The 18,705-nt window shown below is 43.7% G+C and overlaps 1 protein-coding gene across 1 annotated transcript; it reads left to right on the top strand.

Annotated features, from left to right (window-relative positions):
- Window positions 1–4,567: 4,567 nt before the first annotated feature.
- LOC100076650 (thioredoxin-like) lies at window positions 4,568–12,984 on the top strand. Its single transcript, XM_001509018.5, has 5 exons — window positions 4,568–4,760; window positions 7,875–7,979; window positions 8,599–8,658; window positions 11,956–12,021; window positions 12,764–12,984. Exons 1-5 carry the CDS (start codon window positions 4,737–4,739, stop codon window positions 12,824–12,826), a joined length of 318 nt encoding a protein of 105 aa, XP_001509068.1. The 5' UTR covers window positions 4,568–4,736; the 3' UTR covers window positions 12,827–12,984.
- Window positions 12,985–18,705: the final 5,721 nt, after the last annotated feature.

The following is an 18,705-nucleotide window of genomic DNA, read 5'->3' as shown; positions in this document are numbered from 1 at the left end:
CCAAACACTTTGAAAGATTTGTATAGCGTTGCTGCCTTCACTTCCTCTTCCCCTTTATTCATTCATTCATTCATTCATTCATTCATTCAATAGTATTTATTGAGCGCTTACTATGTGCAGAGCACTGTACTAAGAGCTTGGAATGTACAATTCGGCAACAGATAGAGACAATCCCTGCCCAGTGACGGGCTCACAGTCTAGGCCAGCACCTCCTGAACAACCTCCTTACTGATCTCCCTGATTCAAGCCTCTCCCTTCTTCAGTCACCATTACATTCAGTGCTCATGCTCCTTAAAATGCCCGTCAGAACATATCACTCCCTTCTCAAAAAATTCCAATGGCTACCCACTTTTCTTTGCATTAGACTAAACTTCATAGCCAATGGCTTTAAGGCTACTGCTTAAGCACCTGCTATCTCTCGCTTACTTATTTGTTCTCAACCACTACACTTCAGCTCACACTCTTTGCTCCTCCCAAACTAACTTCGTAACCATACCTCACTCTCTACCCTCCCGAACAAGACCCAGTGCTCAATCATTTCCCCGTGTGGAAATCCCTCCCCTTTCAAATCCACCAAACTGTGCTACAGGCTCTCGTAATATCCCGGCTAAACTACTGTGTCAGCCTTCTCTCTGATCTCCCTTCCTCCTCTCTCTCCCCGCTCCAGTCTATTCTTCACTCCGCTTCCCGGCTCATCTTCCTGCAGAAACGCTCTGGGCCTGTCACTCCCCTTCTTAAAAACCTCTAGTGGTTGCCTATCAACCTCCTCACGAAACAAAAACTTCTCACTCTAGGCTTCAAGGCTTTCCATCACCTTGCCCCCTCCTATCTCTCTTCCCTTCTCTCTTTCTACTGCCCACCCCACACACTCTGCTCCTCTGTCACCCACCTCCTCAACTTCCTCCGTTCTCGCCTATTCCGCCGTCGACCCCTGGGCCACGTCCTCCTGTGATCCTGGAATGCCCTCCCTCCTCAACTCTGCCAAACTAATTCTCTTCCTCTCTTCAAAACCCTACTTAGAACTCACCTCCTCCAAGAGGCCTTCCCAGATTGAGCTCCCCTTTTCCCTCTGCTCCCTCTACCCCCCCTTCACCTCTCCGCAGCTCAACCCTCTTTTCCCCCCTTTCCTTCTGCTCCTCCCCCTCTCCCTTCCCCTCCCTTCAGCACTGTACTCGTCCGCTCAACTGTATTTATCTTGATTACCCTATTTATTTTGTTAATGAGATGTGCATCACCCCGATTCTATTTATTTGCTATTGTTTTAATGAGATGTTTTTCCCCTCGATTCTATTTATTGCCATTGTTCTTGTCTGTTTGTCTCCCCCGATTAGACTGTAAGCCCTTCAAAGGGCAAGGACTGTCTCTATCTGTTGCCGATTTGTACATTCCAAGCGCTTAGTACAGTGCTCTGCACATAGTAAGCGCTCAATAAATACTATTGAATGAATGAACCTTCTCCACATTCAAAGCCTTCCTAAAAAGCCACCTCCTCTAAAAAGCATTCCCTGAAGAACCCTCACCTAAGGATCAACTCAGTGTATTATTTATTCACTTTTGTTTGTATCATTTACATCATTTACATCTGGGGGAAGCAGCGTGGCTCAGTGGAAAGAGCCTGGGCATGGGAGTCAGAGGTCATGGGTTCAACTCCCAGCTCTGCCACTTGTCAGCTGTGTGACTGTGGGCAAGTCACTTAACTTCTCTGTGCCTCAGTTACCTCATCTGTAAAATGGGGATTAACTGTGAGCCTCACGTGGGACAACCTGATGACCCTGTATCTACCCCAGCGCTTAGAACAGTGCTCTGCACATAGTAAGCGCTTAACAAATACCAAATATCAAGATTATTATCTTCTCTCTTACTCTTTCACCTTTCATCATGTGTTTGGCAATCTATATCTTCTTGTCTCCCCCATTAAAATTGCAAGCTCCTGGAGGACAGGGACTGTGCCTTTACTTCTGTTTGTTTCCTGCATCTGGTACAATTCTCTGTATATAGTAGGCATATTTGTTACGATGTTATTTCTCTAGCATTCCATAGTTGTGCTATCTTCATTTGCAAGTGTGATTATTGTGTTTTTAAAGGGCTTCTGTCCATCCTTTTTATAGTCTCACCTACTTCTGACCCCTTGTTCATGCTATCCCTCAGCCTGGAACTTCTTTTGCCCACAAAACTGCCAGACCCCAGTCCTCACCCTTAAAGCCCTTAAAAATTTCCTCCTCCTCTAACAAGCCTTCCCCTGCTACTTATCAGTATCTTTAATCATAACAACCTATCGGCTGCCTCTAGCTTTATGTAATGACTTATATCCATCCTCTGCACATGTGTAGCTAGGTATGTTCTATTGAACATTCAATTTATTCATTTATTTTGATGTCACTCCACATAAATATGCCTATATCTGTCTCCCCCATAGAGTGTAAGCTCCTCGTATGCAGGGCACAGTGCTTCTTAATGCAGTTCATTGCACTTAGTAGGTGCTCAATAAAGACCATGAGTATTACTACTAACTTTAGATCAACATTCAGTTGTTATTTAGGTACCTTGCCGTTATCCACAGCAGGCCTTCGGAGCTATGTTCCTGGAAGTATCTCTTCAGTGGAAGTAGAATGGCTAGGAGCCAACCTCTAATGGGTGTGGTCCAGAATTCCCCCAACACTGGGGCTCCAGGATTTGTAGGGTACCACATAAGGACCCGCCATCACTGGAGTGAAGATCCATCCCTCCAAGAAAAGGGGAAGCTACCTCCCCAACTGTTAGAAAATTGAACCAAGAACATCCCTGACTGGATTGGTGGGGAGCCTGAGGACTATACCCCTTTTCCTTCTTCCTCCTACTTATTTTTTAGTGTCTGAATTCCCCCACTAGGTTGTAAACTCTCTGAAGGCAAGGAGCATTCCTGTTGATTCCCCCAAGTTTTTAGTACCTGCGCTGTGCACTCAGACAAGTGGCAGAGTCGAGTTTAGGACACAGGTCCTTCTGACTCCCGGGCCCATGATCTATCCACTAGGCCACACTGCTTTCTTTTGAGTAGGAAGCCAGAGAAGAAGAGCAGGGCACGGCTGAGTGGAAAGCACACGGATCTGAGTCTGGGTTCTAATCCCAGCTCTGCTGTTGTCTATGTGACTTTGGACAAGTCACTTAACTTTGTTAAGTGCTTAGCAAATACCACAATTATAAACTTTTCAGTACCTCAGTTTCTTCATCTGTAAAATGGAAACTCAGTACTTGTTCTCCCTCCTACTTAGAAAAGTGTGATCCCCATGGGGGCCAGGAACTGTGCCCCACTTGTTTATCTTGTATCTACTACTCCAGGGCTTGCCACATAGTAAGGGCTTAACAAATACCCCTATTAAGACAGACTAGAATTACTAAATAACGAGCGTCTGATCTTTTCCAGGGCAAAATTACTACAAGGAGTGTGTTTATCAGAAAGGGGCCGGGGAGTGGAAAAAAAATCATGCCAGATCCGGTGGAGACTAGGGACTGCAAAATAATACTTCCCCATCATCGTTACACAGCAATTTTAATCACGTTTCCTTCAGTACTCATGTAACCCAAGGCCAGAAGACGCTGCAGGAAAACTCAACTCCTCCCACTGCATGACTGCAATGTAACAGTGACTCAGAGGAAGGCTGTTCCTCCATTTGACCAAGCTATTTTTTTCTTCAGCTTGTGACAATACGAGTCCTATATCTACTTTCATAGAATGGAGCTGGCCTTCTGCGCTCCCTCTCTCCCACCCTTCCACCCCCACAGGCCTATTGTTACTCATATGTGATAGTCCCAGTAGTAGTAACCGGGTTCCCTGCACCCTCGATGAAGGGGAAACAAAAAGACTTTTGCAGGAATGCATCCACGAGCTGCCTTCCACTACGGAAGAAAACAAAATCCTTCTCATTTACAGTGATCGTGGGGAGGAAAGACCGCCAAAATTTAGCCCGCCATCTTCATTCATTCACTCAATCGTATTTATTGAGCGCTCTGTGCAGAGGACTGTACTAACCGCTTGGAAAATACAATCCCTACCCAACAAAGGACTCACACTCTAGAAGGGGGAGACAGACAACACCACAAAACAAGTAGACAGGCATCAATAGCATCAAAATCGATAAACAGAATTATAGATATATACACATCATTAATAAAATGAACAGAATTAATGAAATATGTACAAATATACACAAGTGCTGTGGGGCGGGGAAGGGGGTAGAGCAGAGGGAGTAGGGGAGATGGGGAGGGGAGGAGGAGCCATATCTACTCCACATCTTAAATGCACAAGAGCAGAGGAGTAGTTCATGACCAAAAGGAAGGAGGAGTGACAAGAAGAAAATGTGAACAGTGCGCTGACGGAGGAAATGTTTATAGCGCGCAAGAAAAAAAAAAAGGCGTTTCATTTCCCTTCTCCCCCGTGTCGACCCTTTCCAAATTCTTTGATTCGCAGGCGAAAACGTGGCGCATAATCTCCTCAGCGAGCCCGGGGAGGGGCGAGTGAGGGGAGGGGAAAGGAGGGGAGGGGAGGGGAGGGGAAAGGAGGGGAGGGGAGAGGAGAGGAAGGGAGGGGGGAACGCGAGGAGAGGTTAGTTTGGCGCATGCGCCTGCGGCTCGCGCCCCTCCCTGGCCAATACTTATAAAGTCAGCCACGCGGAGGCAGAGACCGACAGTTTTTTTTGGCTCGTCGCTTTAGGAGAGGCCTTGCTGAAGTGTAACGACCGCCGACCGCTTTAATCGCGAAGATGGTGAAGCAGATTCAGACCAAGGTAATAGGCCGCCTCCCCATCCTCACGGCATCCGGACCGGGACTGGGGAAGGGCGGACGAGGAGTTTTTCCGTCCATTATCGTCTTCTGGCAACGGTTTGCCTGGAAGGAGGGTGGAGGAGGTGCCTGTGGACCGATTTGAAGTGCGCCAGCCTGGCTCCGTGACAGGGGTGTGCCATGTACACAAGGGCACAGTGCCCGGTTTTTCGGGTGACCGTGCTGGGGCGGAGGAGTCAGCGGGTGTTGTGTGTCCGGGCTGGCCTTACCCTTTCGTGTGGGGGGGAGGGGGGAGGAGAGGGAGAGGCAATGAGAGGCAGCGGCCTCTAGCTTGTGCTTACAGTCTCCTGAGGAGAGCCGACATTGCCGCCCTTGCTGCAGGCTGACTAATAATAATAGTAATTGTGATATTCGTTAAGCGCTTAGTGTGTGCCAGGTACTGTTCTAAGCGCTGAGATAGATTCACGCTAATCGGGTCTGGACGTAGTCCCTGTCCCCCTTGGGGCTCCCAGCCTTGATCTCAGGGGCGGTAGATGGGAAGGAAACCCCCGATTTTCCGGCTTTTTGCCTACACACGTGTGCACGGGAGCGCCCACCCGACCGTTGGTCTCCTATCGGGGCGAGGGGTAATGGAGCTGCGTTTTCCTCAGACGGTTGGGAGAGGAAGGTCCCCGGGGGCAGTCCCCGAGAGCGCTGCGGACGGAGCGTGGTCTGTCGATCGGGGTGGGGGCTCGACTGGGCCCTTAGGGCGGGAACAAGTCATTGTGTGCCACCGAGGGCTCTTTAGGAGTGTTGGTGTGCACATTTCGAGTTGATCAGATCCGCCTCCGCCCGCGGAGGGGGCTGGAAAAGAAGGGAGAAAATGACTCAACCTGGAAAGGCCTGTAGGAGTAGTGAGTAGTACTGGCCTCACTGTAGGAAAACTTTTTTTATGTGTTTCTTCTCTTCTCCCCCCCACCCCCCCGGGTTTTCTGCATATGGTTGGTTAAGGAGGGTAGAGATGATACCTAGGTTCCAATCCCGGCTCCGCCACATGTCTGCTCTGTGACCTTGGGCGAATCATTTAACTTCTCTGGGCCTCAGTTATCTCATCTGGAAAATGTGGCTTAAGAAAGTGTGAGCCCCATGTGGGACAAGGACTGTCTAATCTGCTTAACTTGAATCTACCCCAGGGTAGATAATAAGCACGCAGCAAGTAACATTATTTTGGGTGGGCCATTGAATCGACCCAAAAAAACGGCATGGCTTACTCAACTCTCGGAAGAGAATGGTCCTGTAGTCGAAAACACCTTGAAGGAAGAAAAGGAGTCCCTTTTCATGAGTGTGGTGGGGGCCACCTGCTCCTTAAGAAAAGGGCATTTGGAATATAAAACACTTGCGGTGGTCTTGACGCTTCTATATAAATATCCTGGTGTCCATTTAACACAGCTTTGGTTTTGTGGCCTGAATTACAGGCTGCCTTCGTGGAAATGATAGGTTAAAAGAACTGCCGCCAAAACATTCTCGGTAAGGTGACTATGCTTGTATGGTATCAGTTCAATTGTTCTAAAATTGTACGGAACTTTAATGTTCACCAGACTCAAAAGCAATACACGCTGCATGCGATCATTCTGAATGGGTTGGTCATACTTAGGACTAAACATTTTTGGGCATAGTTGCACATGTTTGAAGCCGTCTGAAAACTTAGCTTCAAAAAATGGTAAATGTCTTTTTAGTGTTTTTGGAAGTATACTAAGGGTATTGTATAATGCCCTGATGCAGAGTTAATTCAGCCAATTCTGAATTTTTTTCCTCAGTCTTATTACCTCAGTGTGCTAGGTACATTATGGAACCTAGAAAGGCCTAGTTCCCTTTCTTATGTTAATCTAAACTATATGGACACTTATGGTGCCAAGAAAATACTTGACTCGTGGGAGCTTTTTTATAAAATGTAGGCAGCAGCACCGATTTCCCCATCCAAAGTCGAGTGTAGCTCCCCCATTAAGGGTTTGCCCCATTAGTGAATCTGCAGCAGCTGTTTGGAGATACCAAAAGGTAGTGGATTTTAGCAAATCCTCTCCCTGTCTCCAGAGAGTTGAGGAAGTTGGTTTGGGAGGGAGTGCGTGTGCGCACATACCTGTGCATCTCAGATCTTCCAACTTCTAGAATCTTCTGGCCCATATCTCCTGCTTTGCTGCCACCCACTGCCATAGTTTGCTCTCCCTCTTGCTCTTCCTTCTCTTGCCCCCTCTACCCCTCCTAAATCTGTGATGTTCAGGGGGAGTGACTTAAACTGGTTTAATTTGAATGGTTGCTTTTCATATTACCCCAGCTCTCCTCACCAGAATTTAGCACGTGCTTCTGGATTGTGTTCATTTTAGGGTTTTTTTTAAATTATACTGGTCAGCTTTGACTGGAAATCATGCTCCAATTGCAGAACATTGGGTGATGGTGGTTATGTCATGATCATCAGTAAATATGTTAAGTGTTATGAGACTTTCTTGCTGCTTTTCCCAGAAAAGCTGTGGATCTAGCGTAAGATGGTAGTTTTGAATTGGTGCTAGGGAAAGCCTTTTTTTTTTTTCCTGCTGGAAGGATGAATTGAAGGAGTGTGTGTGTAGATAGGGAAATGTAAAATTGTATCTGCCCTATAGTGGATAAATGATAGCTGCTGTAGAGGAAGTGTCATCATGTTGAACTCTACAAAGGAATGATAAAATATTACCCTGTTGGAAACATCCAATTTAACCTCATTATAAACTGAGCTTTCTGGTGTGCTGTATTCAGTATATAAACTGTGAACTGCCACTTTGTGACTGGAAGAGAGAGTATGCAGTAGAATACAAAAAGTTTTTCCACTTCCCTTGGAATTGACCTTATGCTTAACAAAGTGGCCTGACCAATTAATTTCCTAGTTTCTGGGGCCCTGAAAGTGCAGCCCCCAAATGGAGATTTATTTAGATTTCTGTGTGGTAATGGTGTTGCTTTCCTTTCTCCCTTTCAGGAAGAGTTTTGAGACACAAATGCAGGAAATAAACTTGTAGTTGTTTGACTTTTGGGGGCCTGAAAGTGCAGCTCCTAAATTGAGGTTTATCTAGATTTGTGTGGTAATGGCTTTGCTTTCCTTTCTCCCTTTCAGGAAGAGTTTGAGGCAGAGTTGAAAAATGCAGGAGGTAAACTCGTAGTTGTTGACTTTTCTGCCACTTGGTGTGGACCTTGCAAAATGATCAAACCTTTCTTTCATGTGAGTATTAAGCCAGTTTGTTGTCAATATTGTAAAAGGTGATGCAATCAGCCTTGGGTGGCTAAAATAGATGTGTCTGTGGTGTAATTGAAAGGAGATGGCTGAGAAGAGGGGAAAAAATTGTACGGTGCTTATGGATACTGAAAAGTGTTTTGTGTAGCTACTGGTAAAAGTCTTTTGGAATCAGGGATTTGAATGTTGCTAAAAGATAATGATTTAGGGTATGGCCATCTGGTTTGTTTCTCCCTCCCCCAGGTTCAGTTCATGAAGTTTATTCATTTTGGCTAGGTTCTTTTTCTGATATGAACATTTTCCTTAAACCAGTGATGAGCCTACAATCCATTCTCCCTTAACATGCATTCACTATGCTTGTGGGGATTGAACACTGATGAAGATGATGTTGGAAGAAATAGTTGGGTGCAAAGTGCTATAATGCAAGTCTTAACGTGAGATTCTTCAACAGTGAAACTCCCACCTTAGAGAAGTGACTGTTTTTCCATTTAATAAATCTTCAGGCCTTCAATAGGTCAAAATTATAACAGGATGTATTTTAGTTAAAATGCAAGATGAAAATCTGCAGCTATCTTACACCAAGTCTTTCTCTCTCTTCAATATGCAGTCTCTTTCTGAGAAGGATCCTGATGTAGTGTTCCTTGAAGTGGATGTAGATGACTGTCAGGTAAGTTCCTGGAATGACTGTTATTAGCTTTAGGTGGAAGCTGGATCTGACTCTTGTTTTGGAGGGCAACAGGATAGTTGCTTGGTCTACATATCTTGTACTGATAAGCTGTGACTGGCCTCTTAATCAAAAATCTGTCCTTGAATAATGTGGGGTATGGTTTTTAACAAGTGTAGAAATTGAGTTTTGCTATTATACTACTCACAGCTTAGTCTTGGTGAGTTCCTATAGGACATGATGCTCTTTCACTCTGCTCAGTGAGACAATTTTTATATTCTTAGTAGCCTGAAACATCTCAGCTTTCTCCCCCCCCCCACCCCCCCCCCCCACCCCAACCCTTGAGCAAAGAAGGGACAAACCAAGAATAGTGTGTGAGAAGGAGGGAACAGGATCCACAATTAGAGAAGGAAAAACAAGTTGGAATATCACTGAGGGCTATTTTCCCATCTGATCTCTGTCCCAATGACAGGTTTTGCTCCCTGATATCATGTATATAACCGGAGTATTTATTCCACCAACCCTCCAGAACCAGGCAGCGCTATAGCAAGATTTAAAGGACTGGTGTCGGTTAGCTGGCTCCCATTGTAGATAAGTGCAACATTAGGACAATAGGGTCAGAGATCCCTGTTAGACTGTAAGGACCTTGTGAGATCGTGTCTACCAACTCTGTTGTGTAGTAATTTAATATAGTTCTATACATACCGTAAGTACTCAATAAATGCCATTGGTTGGCTGATCTGGAAACAGATGTTATGGATTAAAGCAATAGGCTGGGCATTTCTAGATCTTTAAATGCCAAGGTCAAGGACCATGTTTTACCATTACTTAGCCCTTATTAGACCCTGGCAGCCTGTATTTAAAGTAGTGTTAAATGTCATAATATTTGAAATCTTGATAGGGAAGATTTCTTGCTCTGTCACCAGTGTAAATTTTGTATCTGTCCTGACTCTGATTACAAAATAGACCAGATATATTGGCAGGAGCCAGCCAAGCAAACTATGGCCTGTTTACAGCCTCATGTTTCTCATTTGCTTTTAAGATCAATAATTCAAATAGTTTCTGGGTTGCCTTTAGAACCATGGCTATGGATACTAGGCAGGTTACTTGCCCCCCCCCCACACACACCCCTTTTTGCCACTTAAACTGCGAGCCCCCATGTGGAATGGAAACTGACCTGATAATCTTGTATCTGCCCTCAGCATTTAGTACAGTGCTCGGCACAGAGTAAAAACTTAAAAATTACCATGATTATTATTTGGTTGTGCGGGAGTCAAGTCCCAAAGCTTTAATTTGGGAAGTTTTTGCCCTTAACCAGGCACAAGGGCAGGGATGTCTTGGTCCTGGTTTGGTGGTCACCACTATACTTTTAAGCATTATTTCTGGGTTAAACTTTGCTCTGTTGATCAGGGATAGCAACCTAAGTAACTTTAAACCACTAGTGCTCAGAATAGTTCAGAGTACACTTGGCTAAACTTGGCGATGGCCAGTATTATTCTGGTGCTTTTGCCTGACTCTGCTTTTGTCATTTCATCCACAAAAACTTGTAACCTAGAGAGGTTTTTAATTCTGTTAATTCCCAAAGCTATGCCTTTCTAATAGCCATAAAGAAAATTCCAGTTATTTTGGGAACTTGATTTTTGGGACCATTCCTTGAGTTTGAGGGGGGAAAAAAAAGCAATGGATTTCTGGGATACTCCGCAGAGCAGCACTGCTGTCACACCCTGGAAAATTATATCTGTGACCACACTAAACAGGACTTTTCTTACTCTGTGTGATGTATGACTTTCATGGGGATGTGTGGAGGATTCCTGACTATATTTCACTGATGAGGAATACAGGCAGCTGAGTGGAAACTGGTGAATGTTTATGAGGCTGATGCAAAGTGCAAGGCCAGTGACTTCAGGGTAATGTATTTGGCTCTAATTGCACCATCTATTCAAGGAACTTAAGGATGTTACTTGTGTTAACACTCTCACTTTTTGTGTGCCTGGGGAGTATGGACAGTTGTTCTCCAGATAGTTATCTGTCAAAAGATCAACTTTCACTGCCCTAACAGCTTCTGAAATTAAATGAGTCCTTTCTAGTTGAGCTATGGGACGCTGTTGTGCCTTGTCTTCACCTCGCCATTCCTTTATGAAGGACCCTAATGTGGCAGTTCAAGATGAAGGGGGCTGGTGGGTTAGAATCTTGACAGTGAAGTGAAGGAGTTGGGTTTCAGCTGGATTTCCTCTTTGCCCTGACCTTGAGCTGCAGGGAAGTGAAGCTTTCCTATGTGAAGAGAGGGATTGCCCTGTTGAGATGGTTGAGAAGGTCAAGACAATGTGACTATGTAGGGGTGTTGCCTGTTTTTTGGGGGGTCCAGATTTGACTTTTTAAATTTGAATTTTTCAAGTATTTGTGGAAGTTTGTCTTTGATGCCCAAATGAGTCAGCTATGAAAATAGCATCCCAAGTTAAGGGGTTACGGAAGGAGAAGGAACAAATGTAGGTGATGTCTGTTGTTTAAGAAATGAAGTGCAGGTGAGAAGCAGGATGGCCTAATGGAAAGAATGAGGACCTGGGTTCTAATACTGGCTCCACCACTTGCTTACTGTGTGACCATGGGCAAGCCACAATCCACAATTTGTCTGTTTTCTCATCTGTAAAATGGGGATTAAATACCTATTCTCTGTGGCTCCCCTCCGCCCCCCACACACTTAGACTGTAAGCCCCATGTGGGACAAGGTTTGTGTCCAACCTCATTAACTTGTATCTACCTCAGTCCTTAGAGCAGTGCTTGACACACAGCAAGTGCTCAACAAATACCCTTTAAAATAGATGGGTAAACAGGGTGTGATCACACAATTTATGCTGTTTCTGAATGATCATCTTCAATCCATATGTACTCCTAAATGATGGCCACCAGAAGTAGCTCTGTAACTGAGGTGTTCAGTATATCAAAATATCCTTTTTTTTGTTTCTTACTGTGACCATGTTCCTTGCTTTTTTATCATCCCCAATCTATGGCATCTGAATGTGGTGTCAGTGCCTGGTGTATTGTAATGTTTTTGCTTGGACTGATCTGATTTTAAGGTATGATGTATGCTAAATGTCATTCCTTCCAACTGGATCATCTGCAAAAAATGTTTTTCTTTAAATTCTGCCATGCAGGTGGGAAAGCAAACTCCTGGCTTGTTTTATTAAATTATCACCAGTCCTTCACAGTTAATCATACTGCTTATTTTATTCAGCAAACCCTTAGAAGAAGATTCAAATGTTATCATCTTATTTGTGTGTGTGTTTTTTTTTTCATTTGTAGGATGTTGCTTCGCAATGTGAGGTCAAATGCATGCCAACATTCCAGTTCTACAAAAATGGGAAAAAGGTATGTCTGAAGCTTGCTTTGACCATGGATAATTTGACAAAAAGTGTTGTGTGGGGTAGGAAAACAGGCAGTGAAACAAATAGAGGTTGGGTAAAGTAGTCTTGAGGAAACTTTCTATTCTGAAGGCAAAACTTCCCCAAGCCAGAAACTTGAATCACTGTTTGCTAATCAATTGAGGCACCTTTACTGTTTTTAAACAAAGTTAAAAAAAAAAAAATTGAATTAAAATTGATCTGGCTAAACCTCTGCTTCCCTCACCTGCAAAATGAGGGTTATAGGCTTGTTCATAGATTCTGTGATGCTCAGACTTACTGAGACAATCAGTAGATGGAGTTGAGTTTTTAAACAAACTGCCTTTTGAGATTAAAGCTGTCCCACACTCTTGCAAAGCTATATGTGAGGTAGTGAAACTTAAATTTTCCGTTCATGTGGTCGCTTTTCTCTCCTTCCCCATGCTTTAATGGCAGTGTTGGAAACTATATACAATGAAATGTCATTTAACACCTGACCAAATTTTCAATCTAATTGGTTCCTTCAAAATAGTGTTGAGATTCTCTGCCTTGATGCTCTTTAAGAATGACATTCACACCTGGTTAATTCCAGTTCTGTTTTTCTTCCCCAGTTTTTTATATTTTGAAATAATGAGATTTAATGGAGTTATGAAATTCTAGGACCCTCTGATGTAAATAAGTGCATGAGAACTAATTTGTCTTAATTGCAAATTCTCACCTTTTTTGAATAGGTGTCTGAGTTTTCTGGTGCCAATAAGGAAAAGCTGGAGGCCACCATTAATGAATTAAAGTAAATGTGGAATCTGACCAGTATGAACTATTGTCAACATTTTAAATTATACCTTATGATTTTTCTATTTACTAAAGCAGGTGCAGTTAACCAGAATGTGTATCCAAACACCATTCCACTGTAAATGATTTACAATAAAAAAATAATTCTACCATTTTAAAATGTTTACTGTGTTAATTTAAGCCATGAACACTGGCCTTTATAGTTGCATGAATGACAAAAGGCACATGTCCTAGTTTTCCATGTTTTGATATCCAATTGAATTTGAGCACTTTACTGTGTGCAATGCACTGTACTAATCGCTTGGGAGAGTACAGTATGACAATAGACATTCCTGCCCACACCAAGCTTGCAGACTAAAAGGAGAGACAGACCATATAAATAAGTTACAGATATGTACATATGTGCTGTGGGGATGGGAGGGGGGAATGAAGGGAGAAAATCAGGGTGACACAGAAGGGAGTGGGGGAAGAAGAGAGTAGGGTTTAGGAAAGGCTTCTTGGAGAAGTGTGCCTTCAATAAGGTTTTGAAGTGGGGGAGAGCAATTATCTGTCTATGAGGAGGGAGGGCATTTCAGGCCAGAGGTAGAATGTGGATGAGAGGTTGGTGATATCATCGAGGTACAGTGAGGTTAGCATTAGAGGATTGAAGTGTGTGGGCTGGGTGGTGATAGTGAGGTGAGGTAGGGGGCAAGGTGATTGAGTGCTTTAAAGCCAATGGTGAGTTTTTATTTGAGGTGGGTGGGCAACCACTGGAGTTTCTTGAGTGGGGAAACATGGTCTGAATGCTTTTGAAGGAAAATAATTTGGGCAGCAGAATGGGGTATGGACTGGAGTGGGGAGAGAACAGGAGGCAGGGAGGTCAGCAAGAAGGCTGATATATTAAGGCAGGATAGAATAAGTGCTTGCACTAATATGGTAGCTGGAGAAGGGGTGGATTTTGGCGATGTTATGAAGGTAGAACTGACAGGATTTAGTGATGGCTTGAATACATGGGTGGAATGAGAGAGGAGTCAAGGATAATTCATTCAATTGTACTGAGTGCTTACTGTGTGCAGAGCGCTGTACTAAGAGCTTGGAAAGTACAATTCAGGATAATGCCAAGGTTTTGGGCTTGATAGGAAGGATGGTGGTGCTGTCAACAATGATGGGAAAGTGGGTAGGAGGACAGACTTTGGGTGGGAAGATAAATTCAGTTTTAGTCATTAAATCTGAGGTGACAGGAGGACATCCAAGTAGAGCTGTCTTGAAGGCAGGAGGAAATGTGAGACTGCAGAGTGGGAGAGAGATCAGAGCTGGAGATAACAGATTTGGGTGTCATCAGCATAGAGGTGATAGTTGAAGTCATGTGAGCTAATGAGTTTTCCAAAGGTGGGGGTGTAGATGGAGAAAAGGGGACCTAGAACTGAACCTTGAGGGACACCCACAGCTAGGGGATGGGAGAGGAGAAGCCCTTGAGACTGGGAATGAGCAGCCAGAGAGGAGAACAAGGAGAGGAGAATGTCAGTGAAGCCAAGGTTGGATGTTTAGAAGTGGGTTGTTTACAGTATCAAAGGCAGCTGAGTGGTTAAGGAGATTAGGATGGAGTAGAGACCAATGGATTTGGTCACGAGGGCTTTTGTGGCATGAAGGGGACAAAAGCCAGATTGGAGGAGGTCAAGAAGAGAATTGTAGAAGGGTAACTTGTGGCAGCAGGTGTATATGTATAGCAACTCATATGTCTGATGCCTTGTGCATATTCTGCTAGGCTGTGCTGCTGCTTTTATTAAGCCCTTGCTCATTATAATAAATGAGCCAATAAAAGGCACTCTCCTAAAGTTGCCAAAGCAATATTAGGATAAATGCCTGTATTAATAATAATTATGGCATTTAAGCACTTAACCTACTCCAACCCTTAAATCATTATGGTATTGAAGCATTTATGATCTCAGATTCACAGTCTCTTGTCTAAATGGGCTCAGAATCATGCTCAAATCCTTCCCCCATTCTAAAAAACACTTCTCATTCCCATGGTGCCTCCTAACAGCTACAACCCAGGTATGAATGCTGGTCAGATCACAACTGGAGCATTGTATCAGTCTGAATGGCATTAAGTGCAGAGCACTAAACTAAGTACTTGGGAAAGTACTTTACAATCAGTAGCAAGGAACTTACAATCTATCAGGGGAAGAATTATCGATGGTCTCCCTACCTCCCCCACTCCTATATCTATAATTAATGTCTGTGCCTTCCATCTAGTCTGAGCAGGGAATATGTCTACCAAGTTGTTCTGTTATACAGTGATCTGTACTGTAAGCACTCAAACACCATTGATTGCTTGATTGAAGGCTGACCAACACAGCCCATCTTATATATCTGATCTCTTCACTAATTATGGCATTTATGTTCCTGTGTGCCAGTCACTGTACTAACTACTCCCTAGCACTTTCAAACTGTACCTTGCTCTTAAATGTCCAAAATTCATCCCCTCAGTTATGTTGTTCCCCTAGTTTGGAACTCCCTCCTTAAATCAGACCATAGCTCTTCCCATACTCTAAGCCCTCCTAAAATCCCATCTCCCATAAGCTTGCCCTTAGTGATTTCTAGCACTCCAATTTGTATGTATCCATATGTCCTCTCTAACCCATATGTATATTACCCATTGCACTTTTATATATACATTGTAGTTTACAAAAATATTTAAAGGTTTTTATGCATGTGCCCCACCCCCTCATTAGTGTGAACTTGTGGGCAGGGGATATGTCACTCTCTTCTGTTTCTCCCCAAGCTTGTAGTTCAGTGTATGGGGCTCAGTGAATATCATTTTTACTACTACTGAGTCTTAAGAGATTGGGAGAATCTGAATCTGATCAAGTGGAATCGGATGTGTTTCCAGGCCTATTGGGCAAGTCATTGCCTTGCCACTTAACTGCTGAGGAACAGATGGTTTCCAATTCCACAGGCTCTCTAGGGATTTCCTGAATTAGAATACTTGGGTTGCTTCATGGCAACTTGCTCTTCTGCTATCTTAAAGTTTTTAATGTTTTATCCAGTGACATGCACCAGAAGTATTTGTGTATGCCTGCTGATCAAATCTTTTCCCCCCTTCCAATATCTTTGAGAATTGGAGGTGGAAGAAGCAGGCAATATGGAAATGGTGACCTTTGAAATTACTTGATGACTTTTCATGATTCCATCCATCAGCAATTCATTTCAAGGACTGAAGCTTTGTTCTAGGTGCAATTAGTGTCAGCTGTAAGTTGTTAGTAAGTTGTTTGCAAAACATAGATAATCAAATCTTGTCACTAAACCAAGATTAAGATCCCCATATGGGACAGAGACTGCATCCAACTTGATTCTCTTGTCTCCACCCCAGCATTTACCACGGTGCTTGGCACATAGTAAGTGCTGAACATGTAGCCTAAATATTATATCCCACCCTACTACCAGGAGCTGAGAGTGGTGATATTGCCTTGTGAGGTGTGTCACATCTCCAAGGTGTTTGGGGGAGATAAGGCCAATGAATGCTTTTCCATCATTGGTCTTGATTGGAAGAAGAGGTTGCATTCTGGAGCAGGAGGAGGGACTACCTGGACATCTGGCAGTCCCTGCAGCAGACTCCCTCAGCTGAGTTTAGCAATAATCAGTGTAAGAGGAAAAAAAGGGGAGAAGGTAGAGGGCACTAGAGATTGTCTCCTCGCTCCTATGGCACACTCCCAAGTGCTGATACAATAAGCACTGTGAATTAAGGTAACCCCCTCCCTCCTCTGTCTACCCTAGGCCATGCCACTATCATCTCCTCCAAAATCCAGGGGTGGAGGTGGTGAGCAGGGATTATGCAGTGGAGGCAATTATGTAAGGAAATAGGGTAATTTTTCTTCTCCCCAGGTCACAGCCTTCCAAATACCACTTCATTCCTTCTGAGCAAGCTACACACTTAGGTACTCACACCCACCCATGGTCCCTCTCTATGTACCAACTTACATGCTCTACTGTTTAAGCATTTACATACATAACTATTTTTCCTTTTGCCTTTATCTGTAAGAGCATGAGAGCAGGGCATATCCAGGCAAGGGTGATTGTTTCATGGAGCACAATGTTACCAGACTTCTACATCTGGGTAGATTTAGAAGGTCTGATCTTTGGAAGTCAGTTGACTGCGAAAGCATCCACACTGTCAGCTGCTGCTCTGATAAGGCTCCTCCAAAACAAGATGCATCCAGGTCCCTTCTCTGTGAGCTGTCCTTCATCAAGCTCTCCAGTCTCACTCATGGTTGAGATCTTGAGTCCCCTCAAACCCCCGCCCACCCAGTCAGTATGCTATAAGTGACATAGTTTCTGTGTGATAATTTTTCAAGGTCCCACAGTGCACCAGTTAGAGGGGGTAATATATGGAGGTGACATTTGTAGACAGTGAAGAGGATGGAACAAGTAGACACACACATTTTCACATTTGGAATAGGGGAATCTTTACACAGGATTCTTAAATCTAGGTGACCAGATGGACTCGTACAGCTGAAGGAGTTTGGTAAAACACCTCGTAAAACAAGCTTCCAATAAGTGACTGTGGGAGGTGCACTGCTTGAATAGTTTTGTCTAAGACAGACTTGGAGTCAAAGACTTTGAAATTAAATATGTGTATAAATTGTACAATATTCTGTGCTCCTCAATAGTTGGAAATCCAGTAATGTCAATAATTTTTCCATTAATTTAACACTAGTGGTATATGTGGCAGTTATCACTTTCAATAAGAATTCTTCCATGTAGAGTTGCATATGTAGCAGGATATGTAAGGTTGCTCATCAAATGAGATCAGGACTTAAGGGAAAAGCCAGTTAAGTAGAGTTCAGATGAGCTGGACTGCATTTTTCCCCTGTGATTTGTTTTATGATGTTGTTTATAGAAGAGATGTTGCCCTTTAATTGGTAGCCTGACGACTAAATTAGGTTGCATTACATTTTAGTGGCTTATAATTCTTTTAGTGTTGTGTGCAGTCTGTTACAAGACTACTAGTACATTCAATCAGTGGTATTTATAGAGTGCTTACTATGTGCAGAGCACGGTTCTAAGTGCTTGGGAGAGTACAACAGAATTAGCAGACAGGTTCCCTGGCTATAATGAGCTTAAAGTCTAGAGGGAAAACAGACATTAATATGAATAAATGAGTACATAAGTGCTGTGGGTTGGAGTGAATATGAAGTGTCCAAAGGTCACAGAGTGAAGTAGACTGTAAACTCATTGTGGGCAGGGATTGTGTCTATTATATTGCACTCTCCCAAGCACTTAGTACAGTGCTCTGCACTCAATACAATTGAATGAGTGAATGAAGTGCATAGGAGCTGGGGGTGGGGGGGGGGTGGGGCAGGAGCTAATCAAGGAAGAGTGTGACCACCTGTTAGGATGGTCAGAGCATACTGCTCCCCAGCTGTCTTTTGGCTATTAATATAGATGTTCTCTTTAGAGTAGGGTTGAGAATTTTAAATGTTAAAGCAAACATAGATATTCTTAATTTGGTTTTATATACATTGTTCCAGTAGAAGGTGAACTATCCCTTATTGCTGTGGAATAAATCACTGTGGGCAGGAAATGTGTCTACCAACTGTTATACTCTCCCAAGTGCTTAGCGCAACACTGTACACACAGAAAGCTCTCAATCAATGGTACGTACTGAGCACTTTATATGTGCAGAGCACAGTACTAAGCACTTGGGAGAGTACCATACAACAAAATGAGTGGACATGTTCCCTTCCCGTAATGAGCTTACAGTCTAGAGGATTATTTTGTAGTGTGGTCTAGTGGGCCTGGGAGTCAGAAGGACCTGGGTTTTAATCCCGGCTCTTCCACTTGTCTGCTGTGGGACCTTGGGCAAGTTACTTCACTTGTCCGTGCCTCAGTACCCCATCAT

This window comes from Ornithorhynchus anatinus, chromosome X5, assembly GCF_004115215.2.
Source record: "Ornithorhynchus anatinus isolate Pmale09 chromosome X5, mOrnAna1.pri.v4, whole genome shotgun sequence".
Taxonomy (NCBI): domain Eukaryota; kingdom Metazoa; phylum Chordata; class Mammalia; order Monotremata; family Ornithorhynchidae; genus Ornithorhynchus; species Ornithorhynchus anatinus.
This window is presented reverse-complemented; position numbering and strand designations above follow the sequence as displayed.

Bases quoted from the DNA above. Each gene is read 5' to 3' on its own strand.
- LOC100076650 (XM_001509018.5), top strand. From the start codon at position 4,737: ATGGTGAAGCAGATTCAGACCAAG. The intron at 4,761-7,874 runs GTAATAGGCCGC...TCTCCCTTTCAG, and splicing joins TGAAGCAGATTCAGACCAAG to GAAGAGTTTGAGGCAGAGTT. The intron at 12,022-12,763 runs GTATGTCTGAAG...TTTTTTGAATAG, and splicing joins TCTACAAAAATGGGAAAAAG to GTGTCTGAGTTTTCTGGTGC.